At 33.6% G+C, this 21,419-nt stretch overlaps 1 protein-coding gene across 2 annotated transcripts in view; it reads right to left on the reverse strand.

Moving 5' to 3' along the window:
• Positions 1–2,447: 2,447 nt before the first annotated feature.
• LOC123552514 (uncharacterized) overlaps positions 2,448–21,419 on the reverse strand; it is a 38,385-nt gene continuing 19,413 nt past the window's right edge. For both annotated transcript variants that reach the window (XM_045342227.2, XM_045342228.2), the window contains exons 5-19: positions 17,021–17,119; positions 16,217–16,318; positions 14,818–14,906; positions 14,342–14,532; positions 13,859–14,043; positions 13,436–13,621; positions 12,750–12,878; positions 7,212–7,369; positions 6,378–6,958; positions 5,823–5,968; positions 5,031–5,158; positions 4,697–4,779; positions 3,646–3,806; positions 3,245–3,369; positions 2,448–2,912 (exon numbers count right to left, since the gene is read on the reverse strand). In XM_045342227.2, the coding sequence (XP_045198162.2) occupies positions 2,849–2,912; positions 3,245–3,369; positions 3,646–3,806; positions 4,697–4,779; positions 5,031–5,158; positions 5,823–5,968; positions 6,378–6,958; positions 7,212–7,369; positions 12,750–12,878; positions 13,436–13,621; positions 13,859–14,043; positions 14,342–14,532; positions 14,818–14,906; positions 16,217–16,318; positions 17,021–17,119 (2,427 nt within the window). In that variant the 3' untranslated portion in view covers positions 2,448–2,848. The remainder of the gene's footprint in view (positions 2,913–3,244; positions 3,370–3,645; positions 3,807–4,696; positions 4,780–5,030; positions 5,159–5,822; positions 5,969–6,377; positions 6,959–7,211; positions 7,370–12,749; positions 12,879–13,435; positions 13,622–13,858; positions 14,044–14,341; positions 14,533–14,817; positions 14,907–16,216; positions 16,319–17,020; positions 17,120–21,419) is intronic.

A 21,419-nucleotide genomic window follows, 5' to 3' on the forward strand; every position in this document is an offset into this window, starting at 1 on the left:
CGTTTCAATGACTTAGAACTATTATCTCTACTTGCTGCCCATTAGTGTTTACGTAATTGATTCTTGGATAATTAAAGGGACAAGGTGCTGCAAATGATTACACACGCTTGGTCTGGGATATCGTATTCAGTTTGAGTGGACTTTCTCGCCTCGTTTAACCAGCCTTGTGGAGGACCCAGATCAAGCAACTTTTATGATAACTCTAAAAGACATATTTAACTAGTAGAAATCGCACTAAATCGCTTATCTTGAGTACCATTTGTCTTCTCTCAAAGTCAGGCTCAAAAATACCCAAACTTTATGAAGCAAAATAACACATCAATTCATATTCTAAGTATATTATAGTAATGCAACAGTTACACTGCTTATTGTTCACATGGAAATTATTATTAAATAAAGAGCACACAAGTCGACAGTCAGTAGTACTCCTACTTGACATTGATTTCACACATACACAATTTGAGAATTCAGCATCCATAAAAGTAATATGTTCACCCATACTTCAATTTTACATGTATATCTTGTAATCAACAAATTATACTAAAATGATATTGTATTCTTACTCAATTGTACATTTTTATCAAGTATTTCGTATCAGTAATGAATACAAGCGAGTTTTGAATCTCTATAACTAATATTTCCTAATTTACAATGATGTTTGAAACAAGTGTTGATATTTTTACAGAATGCTCACATTGCATTTACCTTTTACCGACATACTTAAATGCAAATTTAACGAAAGCATTTTGCTGGTCAAGACGTGATTAAAGACGCTGTAACGTAGTATCAACGTGCGTGTCAGTTGATAATTAGCTCCTGGCAATAAGACAATATTCATATCATAATTGTGCCGCGCCATGAGAAAAACAACATAGTGGCTTTGCGACCAGCATGGATCCAGACCAGCCTGCGCATCCACGCAGTCTAGTCAGGATCCTCGCTGTTCGCTTTCGTCTATGTTGTTTTTAACAACCATCGTAAAAGATAAAAGAAGCATACAATTCCCTTGTTGATAATTATTGGATCGATACGCAATATTTCAAAATGGGGAAATGATTGTTATATCCAAAATATCTGTTCTGTGTTAAATTGCATTAACTTTTTACTAAACCTCTGGGAATTATATGCGGAGAAACTCTTTTTCTAATCGTTATTTGATGTTTAATATTTAATTCCTGTAGCATGTAGGATCATTTTACGGCTGCTTCGTAGTATTCGATCATGATCTTATGTTTGAAACGCGCCAAAGAGAAGAATTGCTCGCTATTCCACCCTTCGTCGTCACGAGGGTATATCATCTGTGACCGTGTTACCTTGGTGCTAACATGACTGTTAGTTGGTGTTCCTATTTTCAAAGTAATATTTATACAAACCGTAGTGTTCGGTGTGTGTGTGTGTGTGTGTGTTGTTGTTGTGCATTGGACGTGTCACTTGCATGTTACGTTTAATGTATCTTAATGATAAGTTCTTTACATGAAAAGCAGCCAACTATCACGTTTATTTGGCATCTTAGTCTTGAGATTAAGGTACGTCGACTTTTCTAGTGCTTACTAGAGCTCTCTTCTTATCTTTTTGTGTGCAAACAGTTTTGTGAATAAACTTTAAATACATCGTATTATCACAACTGGAAAAATAAACACAACTGTATCTAACACATTTATATACCCTTTCCGTTGTTACTGATAATTTGACATCCGAGTTACCATGCTGGTCTTTATTTATTCATGCTGTTTTGATTTCTAATATGTTTTACCCTAAATATTGTGTAAGAAATGAAAGTTATGAAATGGTTGTAGTTTAGATGTCATCAGTCTACAAAATTGCTTGCATACATGAAAAGTATACTGCTAACTTCTTGCAAACCCAAACAGCTTGTCAATTAATGACAAGATTAAATTTCTGTCGGCTGCATGTAAAGGTTACAAATGAGCCGTGCCATGAGAAAATTAACATAGTGGGTTTGCGACCAGCATGGATCCAGACCAGCCTGCGCATCCGCGCAGTCTGGTCAGGATCCATGCTGTTCGCTAACAGTTTTTCCAATTCCAATAGGCTTTAAAAGCGAACAGCTTGGAGCCTGACCAGACTGCGCAGATGCGCAGGCTGGTCTGGATCCATGCTGGTCGCAAACCCACTATGTTGGTTTTCTCATGGCACGGCTCAAATGTTTTGGAAATTACAGAGTCAGTACAACTTGGATGCAGTCTATGCTTCCAGAGAAATTTTAATAGCTTTGATTGCAAATAATTCTTATCGTTTGCAAGCACAGCATCAAATATATAAGATAAATCCTTCGAAACAAAGAGCGTAATTTAGCAACGTAATAGAAGCTCGCTTTCATTTTTCGGTTCATGGGAGGCAATGAAATGCGCAACAGCCACGATTTGGTACCTAGCATAATTTCTCGCTGTACCTCATTCAAAAACAGTGCTACTGTACAGATGAAATAACAGCCTTTATCTTTTATTTCAGACAGATCGAACGAATATAGAACAAACAACAATTAAGCAAACAATAGAATGAAAGCACATGCACTAATCTATTTTAATTGTTTGTATTGATTACCAGCGCTATAAAGTACATCTTGAAACTGTAGGCGATATAACAAACGTGGAAATATTGGTAAAATCCAACTGCGCATCATATAAAATCACAATGAAATAATGTCAAAACAACTCGTTTAGCTAAAATTGCAATCCGTCAACATTCTACAGTAAAGAAAACAGGCATATTCAGTCAAAATGTTATTATAATGTTTTAATTTCTTTAACCATTGCAATATTCTACTGTTAAAGTTAGAATATTCAGGAATAGGCATACGAATCAGTATCTTAGCTGGTTTGTCTCATTATTTTGTCACACTTTTGTATACTTCTGCGAATACACTGTCCCCTTCCGGTTGTCTTTTCAGCCTAGAAAAATTACATTTTATCACAGACAAATCAGTAAAACGTGATGATAATACAATAAGCACGAGTCTTTTGCTGCTTTGCGCATACAAATGTTATATATCAGATTTCAAGGATATTTTTAGTTTTACTTTTTTCAATGAGCACACATATATACGTGTAACAAGACATCCAGTTAGCAATAATTCACAAATGCATACTATTACAAAGTTACAATGTTACGCATGACAATTAGTGCCCTTACATAAAAAACTCACAAACCAATTATATATATTTTCAAAACATTCTTAGACAAATATGTACATGTGCTAATTATAAGTAGTTGAAATAGTTACCATGCTCCAGTCATCATTATAACATAATCTGCGTCTTCTTTCAGATTTATGTCCTTCAGCCCATCGACCAACTTCTTCAAGGCATTTGCTTTATTGTTCATACCCATTCGGAAATGGTCGAAGATCTATAAAATATTATCTGACATTAAAACCAGTTCCATTTAGTGCTAAAATCATGACTCGTAGGTCAATGATGCGTTTTGTTTATGTTTAAGCACTTGTTTCGTTTTATTGGAATGTTGCTAGGAATTATACATAACTAGATATTGTACTCCGTGAAGCACACAATTCCATTCGGAACATTATGTAAGAAGTGAAGGTACACAACAAGTATATGAAATCAATGATATATTTTTAAAAAGTCTCAGTTCAAAAATATAACTAAAAGAAATCAGATGTACCTTCATAGTTTTTATTCCCTCCGTTGGATAAACTCTGTTGTTTGCAAGAACATCAGAAATGGTTCCACCAGGAATAGATAGAGCTGCAGCGAGATCTGTTGATGGCTTGATGCGATCCGCTAACATTGCCAAGAATGTATCAGACATTGGACTGTCATAACCTGGTAACATTATGAATAATTATTTTTGAATTGTTTGATTTCATGTCATCTCGACATAATAGGTCATCGGCGGAGACCATGGTTGATTCCTGACCTTAAACAAGCTACCTTACACAAAAGAATTATTCATCCCTTGCGGCGTTCGAACGGTAAGAACTAACTCTAAAATTTAAGAAATCAAGTTGATCTTAACAGACCAGGGGTCATAAAACAGATTAATAATGTTTATGCAATTACATAAAACAAACGATTTCGGGCAAAATATATATAAATAAAAATAGTTATAATTACACATCATGTACATAATTTTGCTCCAGTGTATGTGAAGAATATTACTGAGAAAAATCTAGAAAAGGCAGGCCACTGGAATGCTACTGACAACAGGTACCTAAGATGTCCCTAAATCATTGATTAACTGACATATGTTATGCTGAAATCAGTCAAACCCAGTCTTCTATGCTTCTAGAGGATTTGTAAAGCATTGTTTTTATTGTAAAATTCTAAAATTTCCGGAAATTATTATAAGTAAGAGTCAAAAACACTTCTGCGGCAAATTGTTATACTTTCATAAGCTGCTTAAATATTATGAAATTGATTTAAGTCATATGTTTTTGCCAGAGAAGTTATACATATATGTGTTTTGCCAGAGGATTCATACATATATGTATTTCCTTGAGAAGTCATACATATATGTATTTCTTTGAGAAGTCATAAACATATTTGCCAGAGAAGTCATACATATATGTATTTTGCCAGAGAAGTCATACATATATGTATTTCCTTAAGAAGTCATATATATATATATGCCAGAGAAGTCATACATATATGTATTTTGCCAGAGAAGTCATACGTATATGTGCTTTGCCATACTATAGAATATACAAACTTACGTGTTGGTATGAGAAGGTCATACTTGTAAGCGGTCATAAGCCATTTATAGAAAGCATCGTTGCGGTTTGCAGCGTCATTTTTCCTGGAAGAAAGATTAAAGACGGGAACAATCTCTTTTTTCGTTCTGTATTTACTTTGAAATATTGTTAGGGTCCCGTGAATAACAACATAAAGGGGTTCTGCTGTAAAAGTGTTTCGCGTGATTTATCTACGCTTTTATGTACTATTTTACTATCTAATGCAACATTTCAGGTCCAGTTCAGAAGTATTAATACGATGCAGGTATTATTATAACGATTCTTTAATTTCATAATCTCAGTATATAATACCAACCATTGAAGAAGCTGTCTCTGCAAATCATTGACGATGAGGCGTTTACCACAACGACATAGTGCTGACATCAGGATAGGCAAACCACGAGATTTGTCACCTCGATTCTGTTCTTTCCAATCAAACAAAAGCTGAAAAAAGTCAATAGTTCATAATCAATAACATATTGCAAAATATGAATGAAGGTGAAACCCAACGGTACAATTTTGATGTCAGGTACATACCTGGAAAAATAAGTTACTAGCAGCTAACAATATGGACCTTTGGACGATGAACTGTGTATTGCTTGAGTTGTACAATATGCATATGACATGCTGAGATTCCACGTCAGTTTTCAGCAATGACCATGTCTCTCATTAGTGAACTTCGATGTTTATCAGTCAGAACAAGTCTTGCAGTTACATGGGTTCAACATGTTTGGTTTGTGCAGGGGTTGTCGTGGCCAAGTGGTTAAGGTCGCTGGCCTCAAACCATTTGTCCCTCATCGATAAGCGTTCGAGCCGCATTAGGGTTGTCGAAATCTTCATGTAAGAAGCTATCCAGCTGGCTTTCGGAAGATAGTGGTTCTACCCAGGTGCCCGCCCGTGATAAAATAATGAACGGATGGGGGAAACTGGGGTCTTCCTCCACCATCAAAGCTGGAAAGTCGCCATATGACCGTGTCGGTGTGACGTTAACCCCAGCAAAATGTATAAACTAGTTTGTGCAAGTTGATGTTATACTCAGTTCTGACACATTATCTAAGTAAAAAAATGCGATTTACCATATATACATTAACAGTGTAAAAATAATTACCCCATTGACTTTTTCTTCGAGGCTACCCGAGTCACCTAACGTTTTCTCGATTGTTTTGAAAGGAATATCCATCAGTATTAGGATTTTCCACCAGACATCAATAATCTCTTTTTGTAGTACAACCATTCTTTTGTAAGTCAGAAATGCTGATGATTTCAAAAAGAATCAAGGTTTCATTTAAGTCTTAATATCATCCATAAAATTATTTAGAGAAGACTAAAAATGAAAAAGTAGCCATACCTTACTTAAAAGGCTTTATATGTCTAGTGATTAATTTTCAAATATTAAAAAAAACATTACGTTATAAGTTCATCTCTTTTGAAACAAAATTCGACCAACATTTTAATGAGACCCACGCAAAACAAACTATTAGTATTGCCGGGCAGCAAATCTATTCCTAAAATTTCATAACACAATCGACTTTATTTTGGTAACTGAGCTTAAAAACGTATGTACAGACTTTATTTTGCTGTGAAAGCTCGATTCTCTGGTATGGTACAGATAATTAAAAATCCCAAAGTATCAAAAAATATATCAACATTGAGTCAAACTTACATCTTCCGTCAAGTTGTTCCATCATTTTGGGATTGAATGCTAAGAGAGTTACTTCAGTTAAAGCAATCTTTTCAGTGTCGTTAATTTCAGCATCGTCATCTGTCTTCTTTTCCACTTTGTAGAACTCCAGCTGACCTGTTGTAATATTCTGACCCGTCGGAATTTTCACTGTTAACGTCCGATGAGACTTTTCTAGTTTTGGTTGAAAATCTATAATGTGTTCCTGTTCATCAACCATGCCTAGAGTTTGGCTAGTTATCTTGAACCGTTGTTTAGCTCTTGCCCTGATCTCCGACTCATTGTTCAAATGTTTAACTTCGCCATGATTTTCAAACCCTTCTCCCTCCCAGTAGGCAACATTCTTTGCCCTTTGGTCTAACTTGCAGCACATGACGACAATTTTAAACGTGTTTGAAGTACCGACTCTTCTAGACATACACAGAAACGTGACTGAATGTTCCTTTCGTCTAGACTTTCGGTAAATTCGGCTTACCTGACTGACGAGGCTGGAGAAACTTGACGTACTGCCAAATTGCGACATATCATCCGCCATGGTTGAAGATGTTTCAACAGCAACTTTACTGAAAGTCAGAGTATTTTTAGATTTTGTCATACGATTTGATACTTTTAAGTCCTACTTTTCAACAAAATAGATACTTCATGTATATTATATATGCCTCTACAATTCCTATTTGATTAAGTTTCAGAACTGCAACTTTAGATATATATATATATCATTTACAATTTTCAACATATTCCCTACATACTTTTAAAAAGTACTAATGTTTAGAATGCAATCATCGTTGTTTTTACTTGTTATTTGTACATACTTACATAGAAAACGACGGAACATCAAACTCGATCCTGCCTGTCTTGATATTACTGCCTTCTGACATCAGCTTCCAGCTTTCTGGGCTTTCTTTGGTAGGTGCATCGTTCATTGTAAAAAGTAACAGCTTTCCTTGACCCGTAAACGTAGTGGGAAGTGGCACCTGTGTATATGCAAAGTCGCTAAGCATTTGCACGTACACATATTCATTTTAGATTGACCTTATCTGATGACGAAGAACTTGTCACAAAACAACGACGGCCATTTATTAGTTAAAGCTAAATCGAAGCTAGTAGATCAATATCACAAACAAAACTGTGGTAATCAGTTGCTATTTGCACATAAATCACAACATCAAATGCAGCTATATTTTATACAAAAGAAACAATCCGTTTATATAATGAAATTTTTGGGTGAACACTGTCCTATCCTGTCTTTGTTATATCAGTGCAATAGAAAAGTAACCTATCTATGCTAAATGCTATGCAGGATAAGATAGTCATGTATCTAGTCCTGAAATTGATTTGATTTTCTCATATTTCTAGATATTTTTCTTATACTTTGACGCATATATATGGGTAGTATAAATTGTTCAACTTCTATCAGTGGCCTTTTTTGTCTAATTCTGTGGGTTTTGACTTTTTCAAAAAATCGTCTGTATGCTGACAAATTTCACTACAGAAAATGTCACACTTGTATTCTATTCAGATTGCCAATCCTTGTGGCAATTATGCATGCTTTTCTCCTGCCTAGAGGTAAAAAGTGCATAGTTTGCACGAGATACTAGGTAAATAGCCACCTAAGCCTACCATAAAGTCTTAGTGGAGTTGTCTCAATTTTTTCCCAAATATTTTACCCGGGATCATTTTTTTCAGCTAAAATAACCTTTTTTTTTTCCAGAAAATGATACTTTGATAATCTTTTCAGTCTTTGTACTTTGATGCAGTTAACTACACATATATCTAAAATTGACAGTTCCTACTTGAAGTTTGTATTTTCAGCTTCACTGTCTAAAATAAGCATACTACCCTGAAGGGTAGAAAATGATTGTTTGATAGCAAAGTGGCGGATTTACAAACGTGGAAAGTATTATGTTTACTATTTCTATGTGTTCAAATATTGATATTTCCTGTACATTTTATCTCGATGCACCTATGTACAATGACTCTAAAGTAATTCCATATTTTAGACATAGTACTATATTGTAGAGATCAATCAATAACACCAATAACAAACCTACATGTTATTTATTTTTGAATCTGTGTGACACCAGTTAAAAGAAAAAATGAAATGTCCATATGGTTAACTGTAATAATGGATCATTTAATCTTAACGTACTGTGTGACAAGGTATTTAATTTAAAAGTTAATACAAGAAAGTGTTTTGAGGTTTATATGTAATAAGTTGCAAATTTATCACATGCTTGAGAGTGAAATGAAGTCATTAGATACTTTTTTTCTATTACTTTAAGCTTTGACATTGACGTCGTTTTAAGTACAGGAAACGTTGGTTGAATTGGTTGGATCTATAACTAGAAAAGGCAGAAGAAACTGATGTTTCAGCAAGAAAATCTAACATGTGATTAAAAGAATATAACATCTGTACCTTTCCACACTGCATTTATTAACTTCGTTGAATTAAATTGATAAGACTGCTCGACAAAACCTCTTATTCTTCCTTCCCCTGAGAAGGAACACTTACATTCGGTAAGTCACACTTGACTGAGCAACTGACCTCGAAAGCTGTTGTCATTACAAGCTGGCCAATCAAACTCCGTGATCTTAATAATAATCTCTGACGTAAAAATTATTCTTTCCTATTTGAGGCAACTTCCTGGCTGAACTCATTAAAATTAAACACTTTTTTTTTTGTATTTTGGGGCAGAAATAAACGCCCCTTGGTGCAAAATGTAAAGCCCCGGGGCGTTTAAACGGGTGATACGGAATGTCAGTAAGGTAGTATGGTCTTGTCATTGCGTCCAATCCTAGGGTTCCACACACTGATTACCAATATTTAAAACAGACATTGCAACCACAAGATGATCATTATATATTTATATAGGTGTACCCTAGAAGTTTTAACTTGTTTAATTACTCTATTCAACGAGTTTGATAAATTCAGTATGAAAAGACACTATCCTCTTTTTTAAATTATCTATATTTCAGCTTATATAGTGCTTCTGAGTCTGACGACGGCTGCCACTTTAACAAAGAGCCCGCCAGCTTAGCTTAATATAGTGATCGAAGATCACGATTTGCTGGGTACAGAATCCACGAACACTGGTTAGGTTAACTGCCCGCAGTAACATAACTAAAATACCTATGTTAAAACAGCATTAAACCCAAAACAAACAAACAAAATCTTTATTAAGGGTAGAGCAGAGTAAAATCATAAATGAAAGGGACACTTCCGATACGAAAAATTAACTAGATCATACTTTTGACTGTTTCCTCATACTAAAAAAAAATCAAATATATTTATTTTTTGTCTGTCACTATATGAACAGCGTACGGATTACACTGATTATTTTAACTGAAATTTACTCAATCATAATGGGTCATTCAATAAATCGATTAGTAGTGAAATTTTGAATCAGACCTGTGTTAATCTAATTATAATCCGTTTACAAAGAAATCACCAGACCTATCTGTATCGAATGCACTTTTCCAGTTGCACGAGGACTTTAATGTTTATTTTGTTCCAAACCACTAATAGCATAACATAGTTTTAAACGCATTGCAAGGGAACTGAGTTACATCAGACATTTCATATCAATAGTTTATACGCAATTAGACACAGGAATTAGGACAGGAATTTCGAGACGTACTTAAAGCGTGCTTTGTATAGACCGTGCTTTCAAGAAGTTAAGGGATTATATACAATTTAAACTAATTAAGTGTTTAAAGATAAGTAAGCAGTTTATGTACCGATATATACTCGAAACATATACACAGAGAATAGATAAATTAAAACAATGGAGAACGAGCAGAAGAACACAGATGGACACCCTCTAGGAACAGATATTGTTAAAATAGCACCTGAAAGTTTAACCGATTAATTATGTTCAAACTCTCACAAAATATCATCCAAGATGGATACCATACAAACGAGACGATATTTTAAACGCACAAAAATATAAAGAAACACATAATGAACAAGAAACACATATTCCCAATGCCTTCGAAGAATACGTAACAACAAAAGAAACACTACTGAGGGCCCGACGGAAAAGACCAGAAGACAATAGAGGGCCCGACGGAAAACACCAGAAGACAAAAGACAAATATCAATGAAGCTCAGTCTCAACTGCCTAGCATGGGGCTTTCGCTTTCACCATCAATCACAACCAAAGAAGGAAGCGTTCCGCCCAATTGCAAAAGACCTGAGCGCATATCTTTTAAAAATACATTTCATGATTTTATCAAATACAACTCGAAAATTCCTAAGATCCGGAATCTTACGAATTTGTAAATAATATTCCCATATTCAATTTTGTCTTGTATACCCCTATTGTTATTTGGATATCATCTGACGTTATGGTCAAAGGGAGAAAATTATTGTCACTCTAAAGTATGACTTCCAATGACTCAATATGTGATGTATTAATATGATCCTATTATCATGCCTTGTTTCAAACGACCCGATGTGCTGTTATTTATCAGAAAGCTTAATCCAGCAGGGGATTATATTATTTTCAATGTTTTGAATGACCAGTTGTTTTAGGGAGAGTTATTGTCAGCCACAAACGCATTCGAACCTTATGTTCCTTAGTTTTAAAATGACTGATCATTTTAGGGTGTTTTTCCCTATTTTTTACATTGCCATATCGATATATGTATAATGTATGTCATTTGTATGTTAAAGCTTCGTATTCTCAGTTAGGCTAGAATGTATATATGAAAATGTGAGAGAAAATATGTGCTAGATATTGGTAAATATGCAAAGAAAAACGTTGATTTTCTCCATTATTTTGAAAGCATTAAAACGGTTGACTCTCATTTGCAAAATTTATTTTTCAGTTGATCAGATTTTCTGTAAAAATAAGTGTTAACCAGTGATTACGTTCACAAAACCAACATTTCATTGGTTTTTGACAAAAAAAAAACCTGTTCGATTTAAAGGTGTGAACGAGCTGTTTTAAATGTGTAACTATCCCGCACGCATTTTACAGTAACATTGCATTTCTTTTCAATGTATATATAAATATTTCGTCTGTTACAAGGAGAATTCAGAAAATTTTAAGACAGTCCATATAAAATATAGAAAAACCTGTATTTAAGCATATTGTTTACACGGCAGTCTTTCAAAATATTCACCCTTAGTAGAAACGCACGGTTCCATCCGGGCTACCATGAACTGAAAGCCACAGAGAAGTCTGCACCTGGTATACTTTGCAGACACTTATACTATACTTTAACGAGGGTGCTTCTGGAATTGTAGCGACGTTTCCCAGCATGTTATTCCGCCAAAGCGAATATAGAGGATGCGGCAATTGCTTGACCTGCTGGCCCTGTAAATACTGCTGTACAATATTGCTCTTGAGGCAGAAGCCCCGTAAATAAGTTTGTAGGTCACGTTTAACGTAATGTTTTCTGACTGATTTTAGAACCTTGTCTTGTTAAACTTTCCAGTAATAGATCTGCTAGATGCACTGTATATTTGAAGAAAACTGTGTAAAGATTCTGTTTGCAAACTTGAGGTTTTTGCTATACTTGATCGTTCTTGCCTTGTCCCAAGTCACAGTTTATTTTTTATCCGACTTTGTGGTTCGGAATAATATACCCATGTTTCATTCCCTGTGAGAAGTTCATTGCACTTCTTTTCATCTGTGTGGTAGATTTAAGAAGTGTTATTGCATCAGTTGTGCTTTTTGCTCTTTGGTCATAAAATGGGGTACCCACCCAGATTTGATAATTACAAGTTTAGTCAGAATGTCATGAACACTTCCCGATGAAATGTCCACTTATACAGCTATATGGGAAACTGTACATCTCTGGACTTCTGCTGCAAAGGCTGCTACAGCAGAAATATTATGAGAGGATGCTGTCGTTTTAGGGAACCCTTCACGAGATTCTCCTTTATTAAATACCCTTACCCACCTATTCACAAAACCTTTGAATCACCGTTAATAGTTTTAAATTCTTGCAGAGTCTGGCTGCCTGGTATTCTCAGAGAACAACGCGTCTTTATGCGGGACATAATTTCCTTCCTACCTGGACTGTCTATGCTTAGGATAAAATAACACCAGTGTATAGAGTGTGGTGCATTAAACCGCTTCTAACTCAGCTATAACAAACCAACTGTGTTGAAACTGTTCATGTTTTATCGGTGTGCTGAACTGGTTGAGTTATATATGTCATTTGCATTCAGGGATTCTAATTTTAATCATTATTTTTCTAAGAAGATGCATGCATAAAGTTTGAATGTGAAGACAACTAAACACCACAGATGATTCCCAGAAACTCTCATCACAATTTGTGTTTTATATAAAATATTTTGCTGATATTTATAAATATGAAGACAATTGTCACTTCATGTAATACCTTGACTGAGACCGGTTTAGACAGTGTTGTTCCTCCGCTGTCTAGAGAGTAGAATGAAGTTGTTGAAGATATATCAGCACACTGATTCATCACTTTTGCAAGTTCTTCTTTTTGTGGAGGATCCGTTATCTAAAATAGGTGCAAACACATTGAATAACAAATTTAGTTCCTGTTACAAAATAACGATTACCTTTAAACAGCCTTAATTCTATTACTTCGATTTTTTCCAGGTTTGGTCAGTAAATAATGACAATTTATAAATTATATTCATTTTTATAATCACTCAAACATGCCAGAGGTTTATGAAAATTATATATATGAACCACGCCATGAGAAAACCAACATAGTGGGTTTGCGACCAGCATGGATCCAGACCAGCCTGCGCATCCGCGCAGTCTGGTCAGGATCCATGCTGTTCGCTAACAGGTTCTCTAATTGCAATAGGCTTTGAAAGCGAACAGCATGGATCCAGACCAGATTGCGCGGATGCGCAGGCTGGTCTGGATCCATGCTGGTCGCAAATCCACTATGTTAATTTTCTCATGGCACGGCTCATATATCATTTCTAGAAAATCAGCACTATCAGTTTTAGTGATATCATTTTGAATACGTTTCGTGTGTGAAAACGTAATTAAATACAACGTGTCCATTGGATAGCCATATTAGTTAGTTAATTAAAAGCGAACCTCCATCGTAATTGTGACTGGTTTGTCAAACGTTCCTTTAGGTATATCAAGTTCTACTCTGTCATCGACAGTAGACTTTATATTTGCAGCGCCGGAGCCTACGCTGAATTTCTCAAGTTTTGGACGAGAAACAACAACAAATGAATCTAATGACGTGACATCAACGGAAGCAATACATTGCCACTTCTGAAATACAAAAGGTAGTTACCGAGAATTTGTCAAAGTATTAAGCTTAAGTCAATCAAGAAACCCTGTCTTCAAATTTAGAAAAGCAAAAATCGGTATCTGCTTAACGCTTACATATGAAATACTTTACTTGAAAAACCTAAACATTGCCTCTACATTTTAAAAAGCAAAATTTAACAGTTCTTAAAAATGTGTTCGTGTCCCAACAATCTGCATGAAGATATAAGAAGGAGTAACCGTGTCCTCTTCTTTTATGTCTGTGAGAACGATTTCTCCCCCTTTGTCAGTCTTCATCACAATTTCTTCTGCAGCATTAGGAGCAGTAAGTATCGGTATGCTGATGTCAACATTAGTTGGTCCATTTGTCCGGGCTGTCTTCAGCGTAAATATATCACTACAGACTTCTTCTGTATCTTCCAAAGCTGGAAATGATTTTGAAAAGCACATTTAGTCAATTAAGTATCAAATTGTTTTTCCTATAAAAGTACAAAGAATTCATTTACAGGACACTTACGTAATCGAGCGTGTTGACCAGCAGGGTTACGACATTTACATCTGATTTTTGCATTAAATATTAAAATTGGTGAAACAGCATTTAGAAATCGATAAAATTCTCCCTCAAAAGCAGCTATGTTAATGATTCTTAATACCCAATACAATTAGTTTGTTTCTTATTGTTAACAGGGCACTGAAATGCTTTATTTGTACAAGCGTGCTCACTGAATTTGTCGTCTAATTTATCAGCAGATGTTTTTCTGATTGACATTGTAAAACATGTGTTTGTTTCGTCCTTCTCGACTTTTGTATTCGCACCCTGTGCGGATGTTTGGACCGGTGTGACCGTGAGACCAAGATTTGGAAAAGGTGTTGGCTTGTCCATTCGGATGTCCATTGTTTCAACAGTCAGTTCTCTGAAATGACAAACGCACAATTAGATACTGTAACTTACGTCAGTAGTTCATCATATAACAATTTGTGTAGATTTACGTAACATTTATGAATACGTTATTAAGACAGAACAAAATGGTATATAAAAAAATGAAACTATTTTATCAAGATTATACCTTTTTAAACTCTAGGTTATTGACCAAATGCCAAGTCTTTTTTTCTCTAAAAACCTCGACCCAGAAAAAGACTATTGTCTTAATTTAAATACTAGTAAATTTAAATGTTTTGAAAGCTTTTCTGCAACTGACCCAAGTTCGTTCTTTTTGTTAAGAGCTGCCGTTTTTAATTTGTCCCTCATATATTCATTTCGGCAGATGTCTGCTGCTGTCTTCCCGTCCTGAAAATATCACATCAAAACGGATGTTAAATTGGATATTATATGTGTTCCTATTATTTGCTAAAATGTAAACATAAAATTAAGATGGTAATATGTAATATGTAATAAGGCAATGCCTTAAACGGGAATGGTTACAGTCCATCAGCTTGCCCAGAAATATGTATCTGTATCCATTTAAAGGTAGACTTAAGATGAAAAAACAATACTGCCCTTATTTGTACTGATATGCAAGACGTTGCGGCTCGGACAAGTTATGTGGACGCTTATTACGCACTAGGAAAAAGCGTATTCTTCCAAAAAGTCAGACGCTCTGTGCACGTGTATCTCATTCGGTATATATCGTATGTTACCGTAGAGGGATCGATAATATTCGTGATGAAAATCGGTAAGATCGATTCCCAATTAACAGTACTATCCATTAGGTTTAAAATAGTACGTACTATATACGCGTATAGACCAGTTAAACAAAGCATAAATGTGTACTACCGTTAGAAAACTTGACAGTTTTTAACAATGCTTGTAGCTCTGCATATACACATATAATTAATTTAAATATTTATTATTTGGAGGAGGATTTTCTACATTTGAAGTAAATATCTGATGACAAAATATTTTAGTGAAAGGTGACCATTCGATGTTTTAACAGCTGCTGCTCTAATATTTCATATATAGATTTATATTATTTACAGTTTATACAGTTCATGATGTTCCAATGTCAATCATTAAAACTATATTCCATTGATATGAGACCGATATTTGATAAAGTTAACAAAACCATTCAGATACATAAATCAACACATGCTCTATCTAAGCAATAGTACAGACTAAATAAAAACATCATGTTTACTACAAAATAGTTATGACGATAAAACCACAATGTTAAGTACAGATCAGTTATGGTGATAAAACCATCATGTGTAGTAAACAGTAGTTATATTGACAAAACCATCATGTGTTCGATTCTTACATTATAACATGAGCAGTAATCGTGTGAAATTAACATAGATTGAGAAAACTGTCTCTAAAACTGATGTGAAATAAATAGGTTTGGACGACGTAGAAGATCTCAGTGACGCTCTCTTTAAATCAGTTTCAAACGCCATTTCTCAGCTACTAGAGGTGTTGCACATTTCATTACCTCTCATGAAGACTCAATCAAACCGAATATGCTGTTATTCTTCGTGGTTGCATTCTATGCTTCCAAAGGACTTTTTACAGATTTTATTGTTAAATAGGAAGCAACGGAATAAAAATCTCTTTACTGCCTGCCTTTAATATTTTATGCCGTTTTATAAATTATGAAACCATACCTGATCAGCTGCATTAGGATCAGCTCCACAATGTACTAATGTTTCCACGATATCTTGGTGATTTCTTGATACCGCAAGGTGAAGAGGTGTACGACCCTTTTGCTGAAGAACATAATAGTCAGTTTAAAGCCGTGTTTAGTACAGTCAATTAGTTAATTAGGTTAAAGAGGAGAATCAATTCCAGTTTATTAAACCTGATTAAATTGATAACACGTTGTAAAAAATGCTGACGATAAATCCATGATATTTTGTCAAAGGGTAAGGAGAAATTTTTAGCGAATCATGAATTTGTATTTAAAAATGTAAGTATTTGTCTTCGTTTTATACTGATAAGATAACTCTTCTGTATTCTTAAACAAAGACTTGTACTTTGAAATGCTTAAAGTAGCTTCTACCCTGTAATTGTAAATCTTGAACGGTTTTTAATGAAACTTAAGTCGAACATTCCATATACTATATCAAAAAGCAACGTAAAGTTTCAGCAATATAGATTTGTTACAAAAGAATATTGAATTTTAAGAGGTATAAAGTTTAAATATAAATTTCAGACTTAATACTTTGAAGAATTTAGGTCCAGGTCTATTTTTTTTTGGTTGGATTTAACGTCGCACCGACACATGATAGGTCATATGGCGACTTTCCAGCTTTTAATGGTGGAGGAAGACCCTAGGTGCCCCTCCGTGCATTATTTCATCACGAGCGGGCACCTGGGTAGAACCGCCGACCTTCCGTAAGCCAGCTGGATGGCTTCCTCACATGAAGAATTCAACGCCCCCCAGGTCTAACACGTCCAGCTATACTCACCAAATCAGGCTTATTAGCATCTGCTCCATAATCAACGAGGAGCTGTACAACGTCTGTATTACCTTTCATTGACGCATAGTGCAATGGAGTCCAGCCAATCTAAAAAGGTCAATGTATTCCTTAAACCGGACGAAATCGTTAGGAATCGAACGTCAGTAGTAAAGTAATTGTTTGTGCGAAAACAGTATAACCTCATTTGACCTTTTGACCCTTGGTCAGGACTGGTCAATGCCGGACAATTTAAAATCCACAGGTTTTAAACCCAGTAAAAACCTCTGATTTAACTAAAGATGATTTAATTAAAGATGATTTAAAATGAAGAAAACATATGTCTTTATTTAAAAATAGTTTCCACTTAAAAACTTAAAACACTACACCGAGAGACAAAATGTAGAATAAGTTTGGCCTAATATAACATACAGGAAGTAAAATATAATGTGGTTGAATTTAGACCACATTTATTTTCTGTTTAAATAACTCTTTTACTTCCTAGTTTTGTAATCCTTCTACATAGATAAAACAACTGTTAAAGACATTAGAAATGACACAAAATGTACACAATACCAATAAATACATTAATAATTATCCATGAAACAAGAAAATTTCAAACTAAAAATAACACAGACCGGGAAACCAAATGCTAAATATAACAAATATAACAAGGTCAGGTTATTTATAAATCTATCCCCCTTTTTATTAAAAAACAAGTAATATCTCCCTTTGATAATTGAAATTCATACAAATTATTTTAATTAATATTGGAAGAATAAAATTACTTTAGGAGTTGTTATTATTTAAAAACAAAAAGTAATTGAATAAATTATAACACATGAAAATAAAATTATGATAATTTCAAAACCATAACACTATTATAATAAAGAATATACACTATATATAACCGGTTTCAACTTTTATATCAGTGAGTCGTGTTATGTTACGCTTAGTTCCGGAAGTCTATCTGACGCTTCCTTGTCTGTTTAAAGGTAGCTTGCAGTATGGTTTGTGTACTGGGTCGCCTTGTCTGTTAACGGTTACAGCCTGCTGTTATGACATTGACTGGTTGTGCACATAAAGAATTCTTCCGTCAATGTTGTAATAGCACTGAATTGCCTTACTTCGTTCTTGTCTCTAGTTTCGAAGGTTTCGGGAGGCACGAACAATGGGGTTGAAGGTGATTCTGGCTGCAAAACCGGGCAGGTTTGATGATTTAGGAAAAACCAGCTGTATGGTGAGCCTACAGATGAGGTCTCTTAGGAAAGACTAATGGTTCACCCCGGCGTCGGGTGTGCACGTAATAAATTCTACCTGGCGTCGGGGTTAAAATAAATGTACAGAACACGGCTTTTGCATTTTTTAACAACTATTAAACAAGTATTACAAGATTTAAGTACAAACATCACTCAACCGTTTGAGTATGCTATAGGTATACACATGATTGAATATCATAATACTTTTATGTTATGAAAATCACTCAATCGTTTGAGTATACCATAGGCATATACATGATTGAACATACGCTTTTGAGAGTAGTATGGAATATTCCCATTATATTAATTATTCCAGTTAAATAAAAACACAATAATTAATAAATATAAACTAAAGATTAACTTAAAAGTTTGTTTACAAATTCAGGTTCATTAAATATATGTTCATCCGATATGTAGAATCTGATGTAACTATCCTTCATAAGGGTAAATGTTACTTCTGTAGATGTTGAATCGTTATAAGGATGAATGTCAATCATTGTCCCTTGTGTTAAATAAATTTTAATTTTTTTCTTATACATAGATATTAACTGATCAGTGTCATAGTCCTCAGCTGCTATATTTACAGTATTGATAATTGTACTAAAAATTAGATCATCATCATTATTCCACCACCTAAATATAAAATGTGATATTGGGCTTTTAGTCGGTTTATACGGTTCGCCTATAGGGCTCGAACCCGTTAATAAAATCTTAATATTTATTATATAAATTCCGGTTTTTTCGACCACAAACACACCTCTCAAAAGCACATCTGGTACAGCTATTTTATGTTTTTGGTTTATTTGTATAAAATCTTTATAATCTACAATAATTCCAGGTTTTAATTCAAATATATTTATATAGTTCAGACCGATCAGATTTTCATATGTTGAATATATTCAGGCACCATGACGGTTAAAATACTTTTTCATTTTTATGTAATCAATAAAACTGTTATTATAGTATTCGAAGAGAAACACTTCATGTCCCACTTCCTCTAACCTTTCTTCTATTTTCCTGTCTTTCTTTTTAAGTTGAAGAATTATTTCAGCTAAATCATCAAGTCGTTTTGTTGTAGCAACTTCAAAAGCAGTTTAGATTGTTAACAGTATTCTTTGTTCTAGCTAATTGTGTTTCTTGTTTTAGAAAAGCATTTTTTACTTTTGTAATTTCTTGGGTATTAGTAGAAATTACTTGGGTATTAGCAGTGATTGATTCTCCTTGTTTAGCTGATATTTCAACTACAGAGTCCAGATCATTTATTATTTTTTTAATTTCATCATTAATTTTATCATTAAATTTATCTTTAAATTCATTAATATCTTTTTGTAATAAACCTGTAAGTTTACTTAAGTCTGCATACTTTATATTGTGACGTGTGTCAACAGTACTAATCAAGTTCTGAAATTGTTTCTTAAAATTTTCTAGCTGATCATTAATTGTGTTAATTGCTTTAGTATTAGCAGTGATTGATTCTCCTTGTTTAACTCATTTTTCAACTACAAAGTCCAGTTCACTTTTATGTTTTTCAACTTTAGCATTAAATTCATTAATATCTTCTTGTAATTTTTTGTAATATTACTTAAGTCTGCATACTTTCAATTATGACGGTTGTCAACAATACTAATCCAATTTCGAATTTGTTTTTTAAAGTCATCTATTTTAGAATTAATTTCTTTTTTAAGGTTATCTAATGCTGTGTCACGATCATCACCTCTTTTTGAAGCTGCCTTTTCCAGTTCAGATTTATATTCTGCAAGTTTATTTGAAATTAATTCTAATAAATCTTTATGTTTTTTTTTCAGTTTCAGTATTTAGATTATTTATTTCTGTTCTGATTTCTAACTGATACATATTTTGTAACTTTTTCTCAGCCTCAATAATCTTGTCTTTTAGTTCTTCATGTTTAATCATACTATCTTTTAATTTCTTGAATTTGAGTGAATAAAATGTTTAAATTAACTCGAAATACTTCTTTTATGTTGTCATCTGTCAAATCAGATTTCTCTTCAAGTTCTTTAATAGAATCAACCATAGCTTTCATTTCTTTTTCAATTTTATCTTGTAATTCAACTATTAATAATGAATTCTTTTTAAAATCTTTTGTTAATTCTTCATATTCTTTACTTCTTCTTCTAATGTCTGTTTTATAGATTTGATGTCTTCAAGATTATAGTCATCTATTACACTTTGAACTTTTTAAACATAAATCGTCTTGAAACTGCATCGTTGGGTTATCTGGATCTCCTAGGTTTATAAGGTTATTACCTCCCATATCTAATGCTCTGTTCATTGTGTTATCAAGTTCCTTATTTCTGTGAAGATACGATTCCGTTTCCTTTTTAAGTTTTTTGAATTGTTTTTTAGTAGCATAATCACTTAAATCAATATCAAATTTAACTTTACTTATACTGTCAGGTTCACTTATTTGTTCTATATTATTAAAAACTCCCATTATATAATTATTATATATTACCATAAAGTTTTTCTAAAAAACTTCCTTGGTTGTTAATATATAAGAAATCATATTTTTGATTTGTTGCATTAGCAAAAGATTTAGGGTTAATATTTTGTTCATTACAAATCATATCATTTTCTCGTTTACCTGGACTTTCAAATAAAATATAATGTGAACAGTTAATTCGGATATCTTTTGGTGTTTTATAGTAAGACTGGCTTAAATAAATAACACAACAGTTTTTGTGACGTCCTTGAATAAAATATTTTGTTATTTCATTTTGAACTTTTTTATCTTCACATACAAAATCAAATATTACTACTTTTTGTTTTTCTGATTCAAGATTCTCACAAGGTTCAATTTGGTTAGGATCAGCTGAATATTCAAGTATTTCATTTGGATCTACTTTAATTTTTTTTGCAATTTGACTTAATTGGTTAATTAAATCTTGATATTTAGATTGTTCTAGGTTTTTAGCATATAAGTATAATTTATCATAATATATAAGAGGTTTTCGGAGTATATGCATTAATGTATTTGTTTTTCCAGATCCAGAAGATCCACATATTAACATTCTAAAACATGAGTCCGGCATAAAAGGATAACGTTGTTTAAAGTTATTGGATTTATCACTTTTTGTATCATAATTTGGAATTTCCATTTATATATAATAATACATTATCTTACATTATCT

This window comes from Mercenaria mercenaria, chromosome 4 (genome assembly GCF_021730395.1).
Source record: "Mercenaria mercenaria strain notata chromosome 4, MADL_Memer_1, whole genome shotgun sequence".
NCBI classification, from domain to species: domain Eukaryota; kingdom Metazoa; phylum Mollusca; class Bivalvia; order Venerida; family Veneridae; genus Mercenaria; species Mercenaria mercenaria.